The 20292-nt window shown below is 49.4% G+C and overlaps 2 protein-coding genes across 3 annotated transcripts in view; one reads left to right on the forward strand and one right to left on the reverse strand.

Moving 5' to 3' along the window:
- Positions 1–9874, forward strand: part of LOC119461361 (origin recognition complex subunit 3) — a 46709-nt gene extending 36835 nt beyond the window's left edge. For both annotated transcript variants that reach the window (XM_037722641.2, XM_049672522.1), the window contains 3 exons: positions 918–1037; positions 1118–1179; positions 9672–9874. In XM_037722641.2, the coding sequence (XP_037578569.1) occupies positions 918–1037; positions 1118–1179; positions 9672–9777 (288 nt within the window). In that variant the 3' untranslated portion in view covers positions 9778–9874. The remainder of the gene's footprint in view (positions 1–917; positions 1038–1117; positions 1180–9671) is intronic.
- Positions 9875–14446: 4572 nt separating this feature from the next.
- On the reverse strand, positions 14447–20269 carry LOC119462171 (uncharacterized). The gene is given in 4 exon segments (XM_037723516.2): positions 14447–15990; positions 17763–18294; positions 18296–18540; positions 18542–20269. Coding segments are annotated over 4 exon segments (2997 nt in total). The 5' UTR covers positions 20189–20269; the 3' UTR covers positions 14447–15417.
- Between the last annotated feature and the right edge of the window lie 23 nt (positions 20270–20292).

The raw sequence follows: 20292 nt of genomic DNA on the forward strand, positions 1-20292 counted from the left end.
TCTGCTCTTCCATTCGCTACCGATAATCCCCGGAACTGCCACCATTCCGAGTAACTGTGCCATCGGCGATTTTAACAACGGCCCTTCCATCAGCTACCGATAATCCCATGAGTGCCTTGTGCACAGTAAAAGCTAGAAGAAAATCGAAAAATCCTTGCGAACAAGCGCGCAGAATGGCCGAATGCTACGGGTAGAGCTGTAGAGCATACATAAAATTGTGACCGTGCCGTTCGTAGCACCCTTGATATCCCGTTTGTCTCGCCTTTATTTCGGTTTCATGCTTTGGTTTCGATTGCAAGTCGAACCCTCCACTTCAGATTTTCAACTAAAAAAAAAATAGGTGGACCTACAGTCATGTCAATACGGTACTGTGTTGTTGCAGTAGCACAGTGAAAATAGCAATGCTGCCATTTTGAGTGCGATTTGCCAAGGTCCTGTTGCATTTGTGTGCTATGCGCCCAGCCTATGATAATGGAAAGTTGTTGCTGTTGAAAGCTGCTGTAGCACTCTTTGAGTGAACTGCAAAGTAGCTTATAGTAATGGCTAAGCATATATACCGCTCTCCTTCCTGGTGGCTTCTCTTTTCAGTGTCAAATCTGCATTCAAGCTTTCAGCATTACAATCCTGGTGATGATTGTGTCCAAAACACTAGGCTGACTAGTGCATGTGTCGGTGGTTCGGGATACCATGTGATCACTACCGATAATCTCTGTGATGTTACATGCCGCACGAAGCCATGCTGCACTTGGTGCATGTTTGGTTTAGTTAATTGAAAGGATGGTGTAACTGTATTTAAACGAAAAAAAAAATCTAATTTGAACACTCCTTTAAAGGAAATTAACTGTTTTGGCTTCACACAATTCTTTGTAGTTGTCTTGATTTCAATTCTGTATTTTCCTTTTTTTGCATATTGTCAGTGTGAATGCTGCAAAAACACGAGCAGTTGTAACATCTCTGCATCACTTCCTGACCTGAGCATCAGCTACAAGTTGCACCTGGAGGGCGGAAAACTGATAAACTTGTATGACATGATGCAGGTGCGTTATCGTTGAATCAGAGCCACAACTTTCAGCTGACGTATAATGAGCTGTTCCTCTGTGTGCCGCTTTTATTGCAGTCTTTCAAATCTGTTAAATCTGGAGAAAAGAAGCTGTCAGCGCAAGAGGAAAAAATCGCAGAGTATCCTTTGGTGTCCATGTGTTTGCGAATTGTCAGTGAACACGATGACTTTGAACTGGGGGTGAATTTAAACTGGCAAGTCTCCTGGCAAACTGGCAAGCCCTTGTAAACAAGCCGAAAACAAGACATTTCACATGAATATTGTTACGTAAAACGACACAAGGCGGGACTATTTACACTGTATTTACACTAGACAGACACAGTAGCCAAGATGGTGGACAGCCACCCGCACCCGACAGAACCGTCTTCTTTGTCGTCTGCCCCTGGCAGAATGTGTCTCTCGTAGCATTACCCCCGGCGGTGGAAGCGCCGTCTCGGCGCACTTCAAACATTGTCGTCAGAAGGAGGGTGGTATGCTTTCAGCCTGCTGACGTGAACAATGTCACTGGGAGCGATCGCAGGCGGCAAAGTCGGAGAGACGGGAACAATCTCGTAGGTGACGTCCGTGACCTGGCGGATGATTCGGTAAGGACCCGTGTACCGAGATAACAACTTCTCGGATAGGCCCACACGACGGAATGGACACCACAGGAGAACTAAGGCACCGGGTGAGAAGCGAACGTCATGATGCCGGCTGTCATAGAGGCGCTTTTGGGTCGCTTGCGAGGCCGACAGCCTAGAGCGGGCGATCTGACGCGCATGATCGGCACGAGCGATGGCATCACGTGCATATTCGCTAGGCGGCGCGGCAGCAGCCGGAAGTAGGGTGTCCATTGGCAACGTCGGTTCACGGCCAAAGAGCATGTAAAAGGGTGAATAACCGGCGGTATCGTGACGCGATGAATTGTAGGCGAAGGTCACGTAAGGCAGCGCCAGGTCCCAGTCACGGTGGTCGGAGGAAACATACATTGAGAGCATGTCCGTGAGGGTGCGATTTAGGCGCTCGGTGAGGCCATTTGTTTGAGGATGGTAGGCGGTGGTCAACTTGTGCTGCGTTGAGGAGGAGCGCAAAAGATCGCCGATTACTCGGGATAAAAATGCACGGCCTCGATCTGTGAGCAATTGGCTAGGGGCGCCATGGTGGAGAATAACATCGTGGAGCAAAAAATCGGCAACGTCAGTAGCAGTGCTGGTGGGGAGCGCTCGAGTGATTGCATACCTGGTCGCGTAATCGATAGCAACGGCGACCCACTTGTTGCCGGATCTTGACTCAGGAAAGGGACCGAGAAGGTCTAAACCAACACGGAAGAATGGCACGGTCGGGATGGAGAGTGGTTGAAGTAGACCAGCAGGGGGTGCAGCAGGACGTTTCCGACGTTGGCATTTATCGCAGGAGGTCACGTAACGTCGAACAGACCGGGCGAGACCACGCCAAAAGAAGCGGCGCCGGACACGGTCGTACGTGCGGGATACTCCAAGGTGACCAGCAGTTGGTTCGTCGTGAAGCTCATGCAGGACCGTTGAACGCAGATGTTTAGGCACAACGAGAAGCAGCTCAAGGCCATCGGACTGGACGTTACGACGATAAAGTGTGCCATTCACGAGGACGAACATGCGCAGTGAGGCGTCGTTAGGTGCCGATTCCAGCCGGTCAATGAGCGATCGCAAAGAATCATCACGGCGTTGTTCGTCACCAATCTGGAGAAACTGATACATGGACATAACGCAGGGGCTATGTTCGATTTCCGATCCGTCTGGTTGGTCAACAGGGTAGCGGGACAAGCAGTCCGCGTCCAGATGGAGGCGGCCAGACTTGTAGGTAACTGAGTAAGAGTACTCCTGAAGACGCAGCGCCCAACGACCAAGTCGTCCAGTAGGGTCCTTCAGTGAGGCAAGCCAACAGAGAGCGTGGTGATCTGTGACAACACGAAAAGGGCGGCCATACAAGTAAGGACGGAATTTCGAAACCGCCCAGACAAGGGCAAGACATTCCCGTTCCGTAATCGAGTAATTGCGTTCAGATTTCGAAAGGAGACGACTTGCGTACGCAATAACACGATCAATGCCGCGTTGGTTTTGGGCTAAAACTGCACCGATGCCGTGGCCACTAGCGTCTGTGCGTACTTCTGTGGGAGCAGCTGGGTCAAAATGGGCAAGAATAGGTGGAGTCGTTAGGGCGGCGATGAGCTCAGAGAAGGCGTTAGCTTGTAGAGGACCCCAACAAAACGGGACGTCTTGCTTGAGAAGGTCAGTGAGTGGACGTGCGAGCGCCGCAAAGTTTTTCACGAAACGGCGAAAGTAGGAGCACAGCCCCACGAAACTACGAACGTCATGGACAGATCGAGGAACGGGGAAATTCGTGACAGCGCGTACCTTCGCTGGGTCTGGTCGGACACCGGAAGCGTCAACGAGGTGGCCCAGCACAGTAATTTGACGAAGAGCGAAGTGGCACTTCGAGGAATTGAGCTGGAGGCCAGCTCGTCGGAAAATTGCTAGAATGGTCGAAAGCCGCTCAAGGTGTGTTGCGAAAGTGGGAGAGAAAATTATCACGTCGTCCAGGTAACATAAACACGTCGACCATTTAAATCCTTGAAGCAGTGTGTCCATCATTCTCTCAAAGGTGGCTGGTGCGTTGCAGAGACCGAAAGGCATGACCTTAAATTGGTAAAGGCCGTCAGGGGTCACGAAGGCGGTCTTCTCGCGATCCAGGTCGTCTACAGCGATTTGCCAGTAGCCAGATCGAAGGTCCAGGGATGAAAAGAAGGTGGCACCATGGAGGCAGTCGAGGGCGTCGTCGATACGTGGAAGAGGGTACACGTCCTTCTTGGTGATTTTGTTGAGGTGCCGATAATCAATGCAGAAACGCCAGGAGCCGTCTTTCTTCTTTACTAATACGACGGGGGAGGCCCAAGGACTAGATGATGGTTCGATGATGTCCTTCGCAAGCATTTTTGCCACTTCTTTTTGAATAACATCGCGCTCTGATGCGGACACACGGTAAGGTCGACGGTGAATGGGCAAAGAGTCGCCAGTGTTGATTCGGTGGGTGACAATCTTAGTCTGACCCAGGGGTCGATCACGAATGTCAAAAATGTCGCTGTATGAGGCCAAAACCCGACAGAGAGCGTCGGCCTGGTCAGGAGAAAGGTCTGATGCAATCATGTTGCGAAAAATGCTGTCGTCAGAAATTGGTGACCGGGAAACTTCAGCTTCTTCAGGCGCAGTTATTGCGACAACCTTGACGTCATGGTCTGTTATAGCGGTGAGGTGGGCAAGTGACATCTTGTGGGGCAACACTTGAGGGGTCAGACCAAAGTTTAGTAGCGGGAGGAACACACAGTTATCTGATAATGTCGCGATGGTATGTGGCACAGTAACATTGCGCGTCAGGCGTACGTCAGTAATCGGAGTGACGATATAGTCGCCGTCAGGAACGGGTGGGGTCGATGACAAACACACGTACGTAACGGCTCGAGGCGGTAGGCGAACAAAAGCGGCGGGGCTTAAGCGGCTGACGGTCGTTTCGCAGGCATCTGATAGAAGAGGAAGATCGAGACAGAGTGTTTCAGAGGAACAATCAATTAAAGCCGAGTGTGCCGAAAGAAAGTCAAGGCCAAGGATAAGGTCATGGGGGCAGTGAGCAAGGACGGCAAAAAGTACGACAGTGTGACGACCGGCAATGCTAACACGGGCGGTGCACATTCCGATCACTTGAACAGCACCACCATCGGCAACACGTATTGTCTGTGTCGTAGACGGAGTCATAATCTTCTTCAGGCGGCGGCGTAAAGGGGCGCTCATAATAGACAACTGTGCACCAGTGTCGATGAGGGCGGTCACAGGAACATTGTCGACTTTGACTTCTAGAAGGCTATGGTGAGTGGGCAGAGTCAGCAGAGGATTTGCAGGGGACAACGGCATTGCAGCTTCACCTCCATAAGCTGCACTATCTAGTTTTCCGGCGGCGAGCGTCCAGAGAAGGACGGCGAGGAAAAGCGGCGAGGCTGCGGAGAGCGGGACTGGCGGCGTTGTGGCGACGGGGAGCGGGAGAAGCGGCGAACAGGAGCAGTGGCGTCAGAGGGAAGAGGCTCGTGGGAGGACGACGAGTAGTAAGTAGGGGAACCAGCGGCTGGACGTCTAAAAGGAGTAGAGTGCATGGAGGTCTGGCGAGATGCGTAGGTCCAACGGCGACGGCAATAACGAGCAATGTGCCCGGCTTGATGACAGGAGAAGCAGATGGGCTGATCGTCGGGCGTTCTCCATTCCGCAGGGTTGCGGAAGGAGACAGGAGAGGTGTAGGATCGTCGAGCAGGTCCAGAGGAATAAGGCTGAGCGTCAGGACGAGTCAGTGGGCACGCCGATGGAAGGCCGAGATTGGCAAACTCCTGCCTTACTACAGCTTGAATGAGGGACACTGATGGCGGCGTTGGGTCACTGGCGTGGGATGTAAACACGGGTGGTGGAATAGGTGCAGGACAGGCAGCTTCAATCTCGCGACGAACAATACGGGTAATGTGGTCACAGGTTGGCGGCAGGCGAACGGCATCACACGATGAACTTGCAGCCGTATTGGGCAGCCGGGTGAATCTCTGGGTTATACGGCGGCTCTTGGCATGTTCAAACCGCCGACACTCTTTGATGATTGTGTCGACGGTATCAACGTTGGTGTACACGAGCAGGTTAAAGGCATCGTCAGCGATACCTTTGAGCACATGAGAAACCCTCTCGGACTCAGGCATGTGCTCGTCAACCTGGCGGCAAAGAGCGATAACGTCCTGGATGTAAGAGACGTATGACTCGGAGGATGTCTGTGCACGAGTCGCAAGTTCATTCCGCGCAGCATGCTGCCGGCCAGTGCTGTCCCCGAAAAGGTCGCGTATCTTCTCTTTGAAAGAGTCCCAGCTTGTAATGTCCGCCTCGTGCGTCTCGAACCACACCCGTGGTGGGCCATCGAGGTAAAAAAGCACGTTGGCGAGCATAAGGGTCGGGTCCCACCTGTAGCTGGCGCTGATCCGTTCGTAAAGGTTGAGCCATTTGTCGACGTCAACCCCATCCTGGCCGGAAAAGACTCCAGGATCACGAGCAGGAGGCAGAACGATGTAGGTGGGAGCCACGGGAGGGGCAGCGGGTGAAGACGTGGTGCCTGCACCGACTGACATGGTCGGAAGCGTGATGAAGCGGCCGTTGCGGAGCTCCGTGATGGAAACAGGGAACTACCCAGCACTTCCACCACAAAGATGTTACGTAAAACGACACAAGGCGGGACTATTTACACTGTATTTACACTAGACAGACACAGTAGCCAAGATGGTGGACAGCCACCCGCACCCGACAGAACCGTCTTCTTTGTCGTCTGCCCCTGGCAGAATGTGTCTCTCGTAGCAATATTATTGAACCTGTCGTGCTTACTTGATTTAAAAAGGAAATTTTTCAATTGCATTTTCACACATGTATTGGGGATGGGTGTAATTGCTAAAATCATTCTTGGAAAATCGAACATATACTGGAATTAAAAATTTCACATGGGGGGGGGGGGGGCATTAAGCAGTGACGCTGATGTTGTATGTGTCTCCCTTTGTGTTTCTAGCAAGGTTTGCAGATTTTAATGAACGCTTCAATTGTGGCCATCTGAGAATTTAATTTTTGTGGCAATATTGTTCAAGCTGGCTTGTCCAGAATTCACTCAATTTACTTTCCTAGCGGTTAGTTCTTTCTGTAAGTGTTTAAAGGCATTGTGCTGCAAGTAACTCGGAGTGAATGTCTGACTTTTACTCTGAGAGCACATGAAGGATATAACGGGGCAGAATACTTCTGCCGCGTTATATCCAACACATTTCGTACAAGATTTGTTGACTTCAATTCATTAGGCACAGATTTGAGCATTTCTCTTTAACTGTTTGGCACCTTTCCTGGCCTATTTTGTGTTTTCCGTGCTTGTGGCTGGTGGATGTGCCATTGTAAGCAGGAAAGTTGTCAACGTTAATTGAGTTTTTGAGGGCCTCTCACGTTCTGACACTGGTTAGCAGTGCCAGAGGAAAAGATTACCAAAAGTTTCCTTTTCCGTCAGTGGACACGCAACTCCATGTTGCACTGCAGGCGGTGATTTGGGAGAGAAAGGCACAGCATTTTCAGAAGGTTGTACTGTAGACTGTAGCTTGGAAAGGCTGCATGTTAAGCAGAAGAATGTGAAGTCTGCTGGAAGTGCCATGGAGCTATGGGGTCCCCTGTTTTGATGCCTCCACCCCTTTTTGTTTGTACAACAACAGTTGTACAAACCAGCCAAGGGTGGCTCATCTAAACTCTGCCTCTGACTCCGCTCTCCCCAGCTGTTTTTATTTAAATAAGTATGTAAGGAGATACATACCCCTGTGCTCCAATGTGGGATAAAAAAAACTTTGCAAAGTATAAAGTCATAGCAATTATTAAAAAAAAGCGTTTAAGAATAGTTCTTGTAAAACGTTAACGAATTGTGACACTACTAGGGCACCATAACACAAGTACATTGCATGTCATGTGTGCTGCAGTGGCTGTCACAGAAGCTTATGCAAAGCTGCAGTCTGTCCTGAAACATAGACTTTTTCTTGTTTAATGAAATTCCGGAGGTTCACACAAGCAAACACTAAAGAGTCTCAGAGCGCATGAAGTGATCAAACATATGAAAAATCAGCACTGTTCAACACTTTTCGTACAAGATTTGTTCACTCGGAGTGAACGTCTGACTTTTACTCTGAGAGCACATGAAGGATATAACGGGGCAGAATATTTCTGCCGCGTTATATCCAACCCATTTCGTGCAAGATTTGTTGACTTCAATTCATTAGGCACAGATTTGAGCATATCTCTTTAACTGTTTGGCACCTTTCCTGGCCTATTTTGTGTTTTTCATGCTTGTGGCCGGTGGATGTGCCATTGTAAGCAGGAAAGTTCGTCTATTAAATATACACCACCTGCTGACAGTGTCAGAACAAATGTATTAAGTCTGTGAGCTGCAGTATGCAGATTGACAAAAAGGGTTGTCTCATGTGACCAACAATGGCTGATGAAGCAATGTCTTGCAAAATATGGTTGCTGCTTACAGACATCACAAATTAATGCTACGTCAGTTTTCTTACTATGAAATGGGCTGCATACATTCAGTGAAATAAACAGGTTGTGCTTGGTAATTTGCGAACAATTTATAGTGAATATTTTGACACCTATCGTGTCTAACGTGAGGCTTTAAATGCCGGTTTTAGGTGCCTAAAAAGCACATTGTTGGTGCCTGAAAATCCAGTCTCTACTTATAAGTAACTCAAAGCCGAATGGGGAAACAGCTTTGCTTGTTAAATGGATACCAAAGGGAAGAGTAAGTTGGGCTGTATTGGTAAATTAGGCTTTTACAATACCAAAAAAGCACCTCTTGCCGTGTCGGGAGGCTAGGTAGGTCGAAAAAAACAAAGAAATGAGATGAGTAGTGACCCCACCTTAAAGTTCCCGCACCATCTCGCCCTGATTTCATGGACTTTGATGGTGCCTGCACGGGCCTAGCTCAACTTCTTGGACTACAGGATAGACTAGATTGTATTTTAAATGAGCCAAAGACAGATGCTGGCAAGTTCCAAGCATGTCCATCTTGCCACAGTTGTTGTAATAAATATGTTGTAATCCGTGTCGTCACACTGAAGTACCGGAAGACAAATTGTAGCGCGAAGGCACAATATGTCGTGGAGTAAGCACGAACTAGCCCAACAAGTCCCCCTGAAGTACCGGAGCTTGAGTTTCGACCACGGAGTAAGATAAGACAGGAGCGCCGACTCCGCCACCGCGCAACGCATTCGCTCGGGACAAAACGTGCAACGCAAATTATACATCTCGTAGCGCCATTTGTCGAGGCGCGTGGAAAACACTCAACAGCTTGCTTCCATGTGCGCATGCGCTGAGTGGCGGAGACCGGCGGTGACGGCGGCAACGGCGGCGCAGAACGGGCAGCGCGGCACCCGCTGAGCGTGTCGTCTGCTACAAACGTGGACCGTCGGCCGTCTCAATTTGACAGCAAACACGAAAAATATATGCGCACAAATAATAAAGCGCAAGCACTACAGTCGTCAGGGCGTGCGCGGAGCAGACGACAAAACGGATAGGCAAGCAGGCGCCGCGAGAGAGTCCCCGCGCCTTTGCTCCTCTCCGCTGCAGAGTTTTTCTTAATTCGTAGCGCCGTCTGGCGAACACACTGTGAAGCAGGAGCCGGCTTTGCAGAATGTGTCCCTTCCAGACGAGCGGAGTCGGCGCTCCTGTCTTATCTTACTCCGTGGTTTCGACACAAAATTCAAAAAGTGAAAGCTTATCCTTCATTTCCTCTTCCAGTAATTAACTTTGTACCATGACATTACTGAAAACAGAATTTTGAAAGAATGCTTTATCTGTCTAACCTTACTTAGTGTATCTCTTTAGTGTCCTGTTAAGGGTGGCCGTGAAGTTCCTGGTTTGGCATGATTTTTGTGCTTGACTTTTGCGGCAGTGTTTTGTCCACTCGAATTCATAAACAAATTTTTGCCCTTGCTGGCAATGTAGTGTTCTACCTTGCTTCTTCTTTTTTTTTTCTATGCGGTTGACGCCTTGACTGTTCGCTGCAGGGCCCAATTTTTTCGTTCCATTGCTGAACTTCAGTTTTTGGGCCTTGTGAAGCCAACCCTAAGGAAGACAGACCACGTGCAACGTATGACATGGGGATTCTGCTGATGTTATGTGCCAAGGTTGTCGTTGATCAACATTTGTATTATATTACACCATCTTTTTTACATATATTATGCCTCTTTATATCCTGTTTATAATACACATCTTTTTGCTTTGTCATATTTAATCATTTGTCGTTTGATGCTGCATAGCCTCTGACAGGTCATATCGTGTTTATGAGGACTGAAAGTGCCAATGCTGGTTCTGAGCGAGGAAATGTCTTTATTAAAAAACGAATGAATAAAGAAAAAGAATGAGAAAATAATTTAAAATAACTAATATGGCACCAGAAATCGCAATGGATGACAAGTGCCCTGGAGTCCTTGTTTGATTACCTTTTTCACAATTAAAGAAAAATTGAGGTCGCAATAGGTTAAGTTAGGAAGAAATTATGCAAGGAAATTAGCTTTTCAACTATAAAAAGACGTTTTCAGGTTATTGCGATTTCAGGCTGCTTCGGTATTCTAAATTTTGTTTGTAGAATTTTTATCTTGATAGGTGCTTTTTGTGGGTGGTTGAATGAATTGAAGGACTTTATGTGCAACCCTCTTAAAACGATGTACGGGTCATAGTGCCATCAGAATTATTTTTGGGGCCTCCGCGCAAAATTTTGCATTTGAAATATGAGTGGAAGCGTTACGAAAAGCTCAGTTGCTTAGCATGGCCTCCGAGATTAGGTGGTACCTTTGGTGCACTGAAAAATCTCGAAGCCGACTTTCGGAGTCTTGCGTCATAGCCGCTAACCATCAGGTGCACGTGTGGTCTGCTTAGGTGCATTTTAGAGGCTGCTGATAAGAATTAAACAATTACCAACCATGCGGCTTTGCCAAGATGACTTTATTGGTATGGCCTCGTGTGCTCTAGTTTTGAACGCTGCGGTACCACTCCGTGCGGCGGTACCACTCCACGCTACCGACTGCGCGGAGTGGTACCAATCGTCTCAAATCATGGCCTCCGAGATTGGGCGGCGTGCGCTGTCTAGATAACGTGCGCCGCCAGATCTCGGAGGCCGTGCTCGAAGCAAGCACGTGCACGGTGGGAAGCATGCCTCTTTGCAGGGACTATGCCGAATAGAAGGCAGAAATGTGTGGCAAGGCCCATTTTTGTCGTTATTGCTTCGAAAAACGGTTATCACAGTTATGGAAACATTCTACAGGTCCGGACGACACCAATCAAATTCCCTCGAAGACCCAGGAAAAAAAGCCGGCAGATCCCACGCGCTGTGGGAATGGATGTTTGTGCGAAGCAGTGTGCGGGTGCCTACAAAGTTATCGAAACGACCATGAGAGCACCAAGACGTAGGCGGCTCTTTCATGAACTACATGGCACGCATGTCATTACATTCATGTCATGAGGCCTCAGTACTCTCTTTAGCTACACCTAAGAGACCTTAAGGTGAAAGCCTTAGTCATGCTCATGACTATGACTTCGACCATCAGCCTTTAGCCTTTTTCTTCACTTAGTACCACATCTGAATCTATTCCATTGGTTTTTGAGTGTTAATCTATTTTCGCTGAGTCATTGTCATTTTTGCTGAGTCATGCTCACGACTAGGACTTCTACCACAATACTTTAGTGTTTCCTTCACTTAGTGCGCACGTCCGAACCCATTTCAGTGGTTTTTGAGTGTTAATCTATTTTCGCCGAGTCATTGTCATGACCTACATGACACGCATGTCATGTCATGACCTATCACTTATGTTTGGTGTACACTCCTGTCATACTATGCCAATTTTGGTACCTACCAAGTTAACGAAACGACCATGAGAGCACCAAGACAAAGGCGGCTGTTTCATGACCTACAGATACCCATGTCATGACATTCATGTCATGACATATCATTTTTTGTTTGTCATATACCCTTGTCATAGTATGCCAATTTTGGTACATACCAAGTTAACGAAACAACCATGAGAGCACGAAGATATAGGCGGCTAGATAGATAGATAGATAGATACTGTCAAAGTATCAAATGTTCTACAAGAAATGCTTCGCATTTAAAATAAGATAAGCAGTCGATGTACAACAGTAACCGGCATGACTGCCACACTAAATGCTTCCATTCACGTCTTGAATATTGCCTGCTGGTGAACAGAGCTTTGTCATGCCGCACACTGCCAGATTTGAAAAAAATTTCGCAGTGTCTTCGGTTGCCCAGAATCCGATAACATGCGCTGCTTCGCAGTGCGCGTTTACGTGGCTTCCAGAAACAGGTGCTGACGATGAGGACGCGCCGCGCCTTGAAGGTGGCACTGGGTGTTGCTTTAGGTGACAGTTACTGTGTATATGTCCTTACAGTAACTCAACTTTAGCGCCAACAACCAGCTCAGGAGAACCATAATCTAGTAATTTATAACCAATATAGTCAAACCCGGATATAACGAATTATTGTGCATAACGAACAGCAGTAAAATCCCCTTCCATGTGCGGCAATTTATGTGATCGGGTGATCGGTCACTTGTGCTAATCTTTTTCCGCTGCAGCTGTACATCACATCAATCTCGTGCTTGCTAAACCGCTGTGCTTGTAATTTCCATGGACACTAGCGTCAGTATTTCTAGTAATTTTGTCGGAATTAAGCTATATGCAAGCAACTAACTGCTCATTGTAGCCATCACCGAGGAGCGTTAATTACTGTTGCAGTGTCTTCGGTCGAGATGTGACACAGTGTGCTCTCTCTCAGTGCTTTTCCAGGAAGAGCGTTATTGAATATATGGGTTAGAGCCGGCTGGCAAGCACAAGCTTAGCTCGGCGTGTATATCTCACCGTACTCATACGTAGATGAAAGGCTTGCCCTTCGGACAGCTTTAGGGCACCTAGGTGAAAATCTTTTTTTCAGAAAAGATTCTGAGGACGTGGCCTTGTGTGTCTACGATGGGCAAAGTCATAAAAGCGCTGATGTTTCACTTAACCCTTTCCTTACCGGGCTTATAGAAATTAGCATTTTGATCGACCGTTGTTATAACTGTTAAACATTTCCGTTGGAATTATTCTACTAGTAACGCCATGCACCTTCTGAAACGACCACTGAACTTAAAGTATATTTGTCATATTTGGCTGTTTTTGTAGGATTGAGGAGTCCGGAAAAAATAAAATTTTGACTGGGAGGTATGGTTGAAAATATAGCCTCCAGTGCTCCTAGCACTTCTGCAATAAAACGACGCAAAAATTGCGCTTTGGTCGACTCGGCAGCGTAATTCCTAAAGTACAGTAGCAGTGAAGACGCAGACACTCTTGTCGGGTTGTATAATTCTAGGATCCGATGTCTAGGCTGTTTTAACGATGTCTCAAACAATGGTAGGCGCTCATGAGTGCGTATTAATTTGACAATTGTGTTCGACTAATATCAAGTGCAACTTTATTTTTCCCACCATGGATTGCTTTTATCCATCAGCGTTTAGACAGTGTATTGATGACAACTGAAGAGGACGAAGTCGAGAACGCGGGAGAAAAGGGCTCACGCTAGCGCCATCTTGCGCAGTTGATTGAATAAACCGCATCCTACAGACGTCAGTATCGGTCTCCAACAGTATGTACTATCGACCAAAAATGTTTACGGACCACGGGATCTCGGAAAACGCTAAATATCCGAGCAGCCTTTAAAGGTAGCCAGTAAAACCGTAGATCACAATGTTGTTCGCATATACCAGTAGAGGCTGGAAATGGGAATACCAGGCGGCGTTTTGAGGTTGCGGAGATATTCAGCTTTTTGTCAGATCTCTTGGTCCGCAAATTGTTTTGGTCGATAGTACATATTCTTACGAGCAATCCTTCCCTTCGTGCAGTGCTTTCGCTCACACAAAAGCACGCAGTCGGTTTCAGACCGACCTTCAACGGAAGCTTGACTAGCAATATAATTTCTTATATTTCGAGCGCTGTCTGCGCAAGTGCCCTTAGTCACTACTGTACAATATTGCGCGACACTCCGCATTACTCTACAGTACTCTACAGGATCTGAGCAAAGGAAGCTGGAGGCTCCGGCGCTCATAAAACGCGCACTAGACAACCTTACTTGCACAAAAAAGCTGATTGGACGCAATAATAAAATATGAGAAGGCTGCTGCGTGCTCCCTGACCTGACAACCATTGCTTCGCGAGCCTAAAATATGCCAGTAAAGAAAACGAATCAGGGGCCTGCTGCAAGTAGTAAAAGCAAATGCTCCCAGCGCAGTAAGAACGTACCCAGTGATCAAAGCACCAGTGATCAGGCTATAATTTTATGTATCACAGTACACGTTGTGAATACTACGTCTTGAAATGAAACGTTAAAGCATAGAAGCACCGAAAATGAACACATTTCTATAGTGATAAGGAAATAGCTAAGTTGCACCAGCCTATATGAGCGCTTGTGATGAATTGAACGGTGAACGCTTCATTGCGTGAGTGTCTGTGCATACCTCAATATTCTCTCCTTCTCATCCTTCAGTTCTCTTTCCCAAGTGCAGGATAGCCAACCGGGCTCAGGCTGATAAACTTCCCTGCTTTTACCTTATCACATCTCTCTCTCTCTTACCGTATGTTTCGTGGTGTACGTGCAGATGCCACTTGATGATTGTGAAGACGCATTCCGAGGTCTGTGCGTTGCCATGACTCGGTGAACAGTCCTTCGGGCATCACTATATGATGTCTCCTGTACTACCATGAAACGGCAGATTTCGTTCCCTGTTTTCTTTAATTAAATACATCTTTATTAAACAAAACGCTCAAAAATAAAGGCTTCTTTCGCTCAAATACTGAAATATGAGGTCAGGAGAGTGCTGTTATGTACAAAGAAACAAAGAAAAAAAAATAGATGGCCTGCGGTCCTGAGTCCTGCCCAGCAGTATACGGACCGCAGGTGTCAATCCGGCAGTGTTAATGCTCAAGGAGTCGGCTCGGCAGCAGGGCTTGCTCCAGCTCGTCGTCGTCTTGTTTCACAGGCGGCCGTGGCCGGCCACAAACACCGGGTTAAGTGAGCGTGCACGCATGGATTCATTGCAGTTTTTGCACCCGCACAAGCCCGCCCACCCCTCGTCCACACCGTCCCTTCTTTTCCTTTCTGTACAGCCTTTGCTGCTTTTGAAAGTACCATATTTTCCGGTCTACAATCCTGGCACTATGCATCTTCAAAAATTGTTACTCGCGGTGCAGACAATTCGTGGGTGCAGCCTAAACATCAAGATCACTTCACTGGCTGCCTGGACTCAGCGGCACTTTTCTTACTCAGGGCAAGTTTGAAAGTAACGAGGCCTGAATACGCCGGCAACTTAACGCCATGGCAAATCATATAACGATTACCGGGTCCGCCATCACCTTTTCTTTACACTGGCCACAAACAGTTCAGCCAAAAATCACCCGTTAGAACTACATGCTGGGTGCGAAGTGTAGACCGGGAAATGTGGTGGTACTTCAACTCATATTGCTCGACCATTTTGTAGAGAATCAGTTCGTGTTGCCCAGCACTTTGGCGTCCGTGCGTGCGGCGCGCGACATGTATGCCAACCACAGTAAACTCTGGACACCCTTGCTGAGTTGGCATGTTGGAGGTCTAGTTGCTGCGTCCTGTTCCTGTGGTATTCTGCGGGGCCCTTCTGTTGTGTCGCGTCTGTCCTCCGTCTTGGGTCGCCTAGCTTCTTTTTGGGCCGACGTTCACTGTTCGATTGGAGGTCACTCCGCGCTAGATTTGGCGTCCGGAGACTGCGTCGTGGACGATTCCTTGCTCCGTTGTCGCTTCTGTCCGCCGCTTCCTTGCGACGCCGTGGATCCTCGAATCTTTGTCACCAGCTTTCGTGCCCGCACGACTTTCCGGTCCCCAGCTTGGAAAGTCAGGGTCGCGTTCTGTAGCTTGCCTCCACCGAGGCCCACTGTGTACTCCGTGGACGCAGCTCCCCCGCTGCCGGTGAAAGGCGCCAGCGTGTGGGCCTTGGTTCCGGCGGCGACGCTGAAACTGACGGAACTGCTGTAGCTGGGCGGTTGCGGAGCTTGAGTCGTGGTGGGCTGGCGCACTGCGGGAGGCGATAGCAGCTGCTGCGTTCGGGTGGGCCACCTGTACACGGGGTAGCCGACGTCATCGGTGAGGCTCTGCAAGGATGACTCCTTGACGGGCTGCGGCGTCTTGGCGTTGGGCGGGCAGGACACATCGTGCCACCATTCGCACACCAGTGACTGCTGGCTGAAAGCGGTGCCGTTGGGGCACAGGAAGGTCTGCAGGGAGCCGGCGGCTGTGCAGTGGTGGTACACCTAAGGTGTGGGAATGCACAAAAAGAGAGGAAATAGTTATGTAGGCTCGTGCTTGTTTTTATTTTGCATTGCTGTATACCACGTGCGTCAAGATTGCTTGTTCATTTTACCCTCACTGCACTATGCGGCAGGTTGTCTGTAGGGGCAGACAGCGGCACACTGGGACAGGGATACTTCCCTTCACCGCGTCCCCTTCCCATTCCTGCTTCTCAATTTCTGATATGACTAACTGATTACTCGGCTCGAGCTCCCCATCTCAAAGCTCGAAATGTAACAGTTACGGCACTTAACACGAAATCAAGAACTCGCAAGTAATTATCAGCACTGCCATTGCGTTTAGATGTGAGATTCTTTAGAGCCATCACCGCGAAGCTTTCCCCAAGATCTTTGGCAAACTGGACTCTCGTCTGGTTGACCTCCCTGCCTTCCTTCTTGCTTTCTCTTTGGCCCTACAGAATAAAACAGCGAAAGGTTTTCATTTGCGTATCATTTTCAAATGTTCCCATTTCTAGTGTATGCAGTCCAAAGTTAAAATTTCCTAGCTTGAAAAATAAGCGCGCAGAAGTTCCGAAGGAGCGTTGCACTGTCCATACTTGTGAATTAATTCTCGTATGCAAGGCGATCCGACCTGATGAGTGTTTTGGCGTTAAAGCACATCACTTCCCTTGATGTCGCTGATGGTTACAGGGTCGGGTGAAATATGTCCGATTAGCCTTGCCACAGCAAACTGAAGAACGTAAAATCGACTGCATGAAGTTTGAATATGCGTTTCGTCGCTTATTGCTCGACATCACGTTGCTTCTCATGACTAGAGCAATACCTGTCTTAAATATTTTGCTTTATATATTCTAAGGTACGTATGAGGCGAAATGTAGGACGTTTAGTGACATCGGAATACAACAGGAATCGTTAATAACCCGGCCTTACATTATGCGTTGCAAATGGGTTCAAGATGTGACATAAAACCATAGATTAAGATAAAATATCTACTAATTTATATATGCCTCGACTGCCTATGTCACCTATTGCTAACTGGAGTTCAAAAGGGAAAAAAATAGGAGCTCGCGGATGAAATAAGCCAATTACGATTAGTATTATTCTGGCACTACAACATCCCAATACCAGCTGTAAAACAAATTATTATTGAGTACATGTCATTCGATGACATCCGCATAGCTCCACGGAAGGAAATTAGTGACGTGCATGCAGTAACAAGATTTCTGAAAACTTGCCGAATAGCACAGTAAGGAAAAAGTCATTCGTTTTTAAGTCGCCCTGCATCGAGCTTCCAGAATGTTATCGTAGCGAACAGAATTGTGTGCATCAACCTGCAAGGTTTACTGTACTTTTTCGTACGATTTGTTGTCTCGTACATCAGATCGAGCTTCAGAAGGCCAAAAAAGCGCTGCTGCGATTCCTGAAGGCAACCAGACAGAGCGACCGTCTTTAACACGACGCTGAGAATTTCCATTACGTGGGCGACTCCAGTGAACATCAGGGATTTACTTTCTATCCTCTTAATATACCCCTTCCCCAAGTTCAGGGCAGTCAACTATAGGCTCAGTGCCTGTTAACTTATCTGCCTTTCATTTATCCTTTTTTTTTTCTCTCTTTCTCTATTTCTCTTAAAATGCAATAAAATAGTAACTTATTCGGATGTTTACAAAATATCCAGGGGTGTCAGGACTTTTTCTCCTTCTCTTAATATGATATTAATATGATGTTTCTCAGCAAAACAGCCCTTCGAAGGGAGGAAGTCAGCGGATTCATACCTGACACCTGTGCTCGGTGCTGGCGTAGTAGCCGGGGACCTTGTTGTGGCAAGTGAAAGTCGTCTCTGGGATCTTCGCCAGGGCCGGGTACTCCTGGGCCGAGTTGCCTGTTACAGTAGTAGGGTAGCCCGAGTCGTACGGCAGCTCGCTCAGCAAACCGTCTGACGCGGAGGAGTACTTTCGCCTGGCGTACTGGGATACACGAGTTGCGCGTCTCTGGGCCGCAGTACCAAGGCCTGAAGACAAGGGTGGCGCCGGAGTTATTTGTTGCCGATAGTAACTGTAGGTGGACGGCGCCCTCCTGGCGTGGTTCGAAGACGTTGCAGTCTGTTTTGGCTTGTGATGAGATTGTTGCCGCGACCTACCCGGTTCGTAAAACGCGGGTGCTGAGCTGTAGCCTGTCTTGCCCAAGTTGCCAGTCTTCTGCTTGCTGTTCGGCGAACCGAATGACGCGGAACTTTGCGGAGCGACGACGTCGTAAGGCACTTTCGGTGGGAGGTACTGTGATGTCGGTCGGTGATCATTGTACACCAGTAGGCACTGGTGTTGTCGTTTCAGCCGAAGTAGCTGGCAAGCGTTTGTTCAGTGCTGTTGCCTGATAATAAGTATTTACAGCGGGGCTCGAGCGTGAATTTGGAGAGCCGATCCCCTGCGTGCCTCTGTTCGGTTCGCTTCTAGGAAGGGCGATGATGACTAGCTTACTATTGTTCTGGTCGTTCCCGGGGCCGTAGTTGAATCTGCCAGGATTGTACTGCGGTTCCCCTCCGACCTGCTGGTACTGGACCACCGGCGTTTATAGTGCTGGAGAAGACTTCCTTGCTGGTGCCGTCTATGGGATTCCTCACGAGAATGCGGATAGCCGTGGGCTGCGCGTAGTTTTGTGTTCTGTCGACAGGATGGTAAGTGGGCTGAATCCTGTTGTCCGAGGGATCCAAGCCACTGGGCGGCCTCACGTACGTAACTGGCATAAAGGACTGGGCAGCGACCGGGCCGTTTTGTCTAACGTGCGCTTCCTGCTCGAGAGAGTCGGTCATAGGACCTGCCTCCTTCTGCTGCTTGTCCTGTAGACCTTCGTTTCTCGGCGGCAATATCACGTATGACTGTCCTCTGGGGCTTATAAGGACGCGATTGCTGGTGGCCTTGTCGAACGTCTCTTCAGCTACTTGATCCATGTTCCCTTGGATGGGAACTATAAGTGCTTGCACGTACTTTTCGCGATTAGAAGGCGCCTTGTTGGGGAGGTGGAACACTATGGGCTGCATGTCCTTGCCTGGCGACGGCGGCGGCTGAGACTCAAGCTTGTTCGGGAAGAAGCTGGACGCCTCGTGTCGGTCCCTGAGTGACGTGACGGCGTCGATGTGCGGCGAGAGGACCATCTTGGACTCGTCGAGGAGCCCCGAGAAGTCCTGGTGCCTCTGGTGTGACATCATACTGCTGAAGTCGTGAATCACGCTGCCGGGAGAACCCGTGTAAAACCCCGGCGAACTCGTGGCCCTCGGGCTATTCCGCTGTTCTGACGCCATGAGCGTGTCGAAGCGGCTGCTGTCCGGCGGTTGGTGAAAGAAGCGTCCCGTGTTGGGATTGTACCGCAGGATGCCCCTGGGTCCCGTGTTGATGTCGTGCAGGAAGCTACCGGAAGGCTTGGGCACCTCGTCGTCGAATCCACCACCTCCGCCGCCACCGCCCCGCATGCCGTACGGGCGAGAGTCGGACAGCTCCTCGATGTAAGTGAGGGGTCTCTTACGACTCGCGTACGCCGGTTCGTCTGGCTCGTCGTTGTCCTCGGAAAACGGCGGACGTCGACCGCGGCTGCGGTACGGCTTGCGGCCGCGCACCACTATGGGCCTCGTCGAGTCGTCCTCCTCGCTGGACACGTCCTCCTCAATGACAATGGGCCGCCGCCGCTTGCCGTGGTGCTTGCGGCCGCGTATGATGATGGGCGTCTCGTCTTCGATCTCGCCCGACTCGTAGTTGCCATCGCTGCCCTGCGGCTCCTTGTCCGCGAACACCACGTTGGGCCCCGGCCCCGGTCTCTTGTTGACCTTGGGAGGCGGTGGTGGAGGCGGCCGCGGGCTCGGCGGAGGCGGTAGTACGCCGAACGGCGATGGCGGCAGCGGCATGCCGTGCATCATGCCTCCCGGTCGTGGGTAGTACGGCGGTCTCATTGGGTGGAAGCCGGCCATGTGATGGGACATCGGGTACATTGGCATAGGAGGTGGCGGGTGAACCATGGGCCTCACCGAAGTGGGTGCTGGCAGCCTGGGCATGCCGAAAGGCATCGAGGACGGGTACAGGTGGCTTGCCTGGGGCGCGTTGACGCCACCGTGCATCGGAGGATTGGAGTACTGCTTCAGGAGGAGCTTGTGCAACGTGGGCATGCCCGGTTGCGCGCCGTTTTGGAGGAAGTTGGTCAGGTCGGTCTCCATGTTTTGCCCGTTCTGAAGCGGCTTCGTCGTCTCCTTGCGGAAGAAAGGTAGCCGCAGCCGGCCCGAGAGCCTCGGAAGCTTGATGAGCTGCACAGTGGCACAGG

The sequence above is a fragment of the Dermacentor silvarum genome, chromosome 8 (genome assembly GCF_013339745.2).
Source record: "Dermacentor silvarum isolate Dsil-2018 chromosome 8, BIME_Dsil_1.4, whole genome shotgun sequence".
NCBI classification, from domain to species: Eukaryota; Metazoa; Arthropoda; class Arachnida; order Ixodida; family Ixodidae; genus Dermacentor; species Dermacentor silvarum.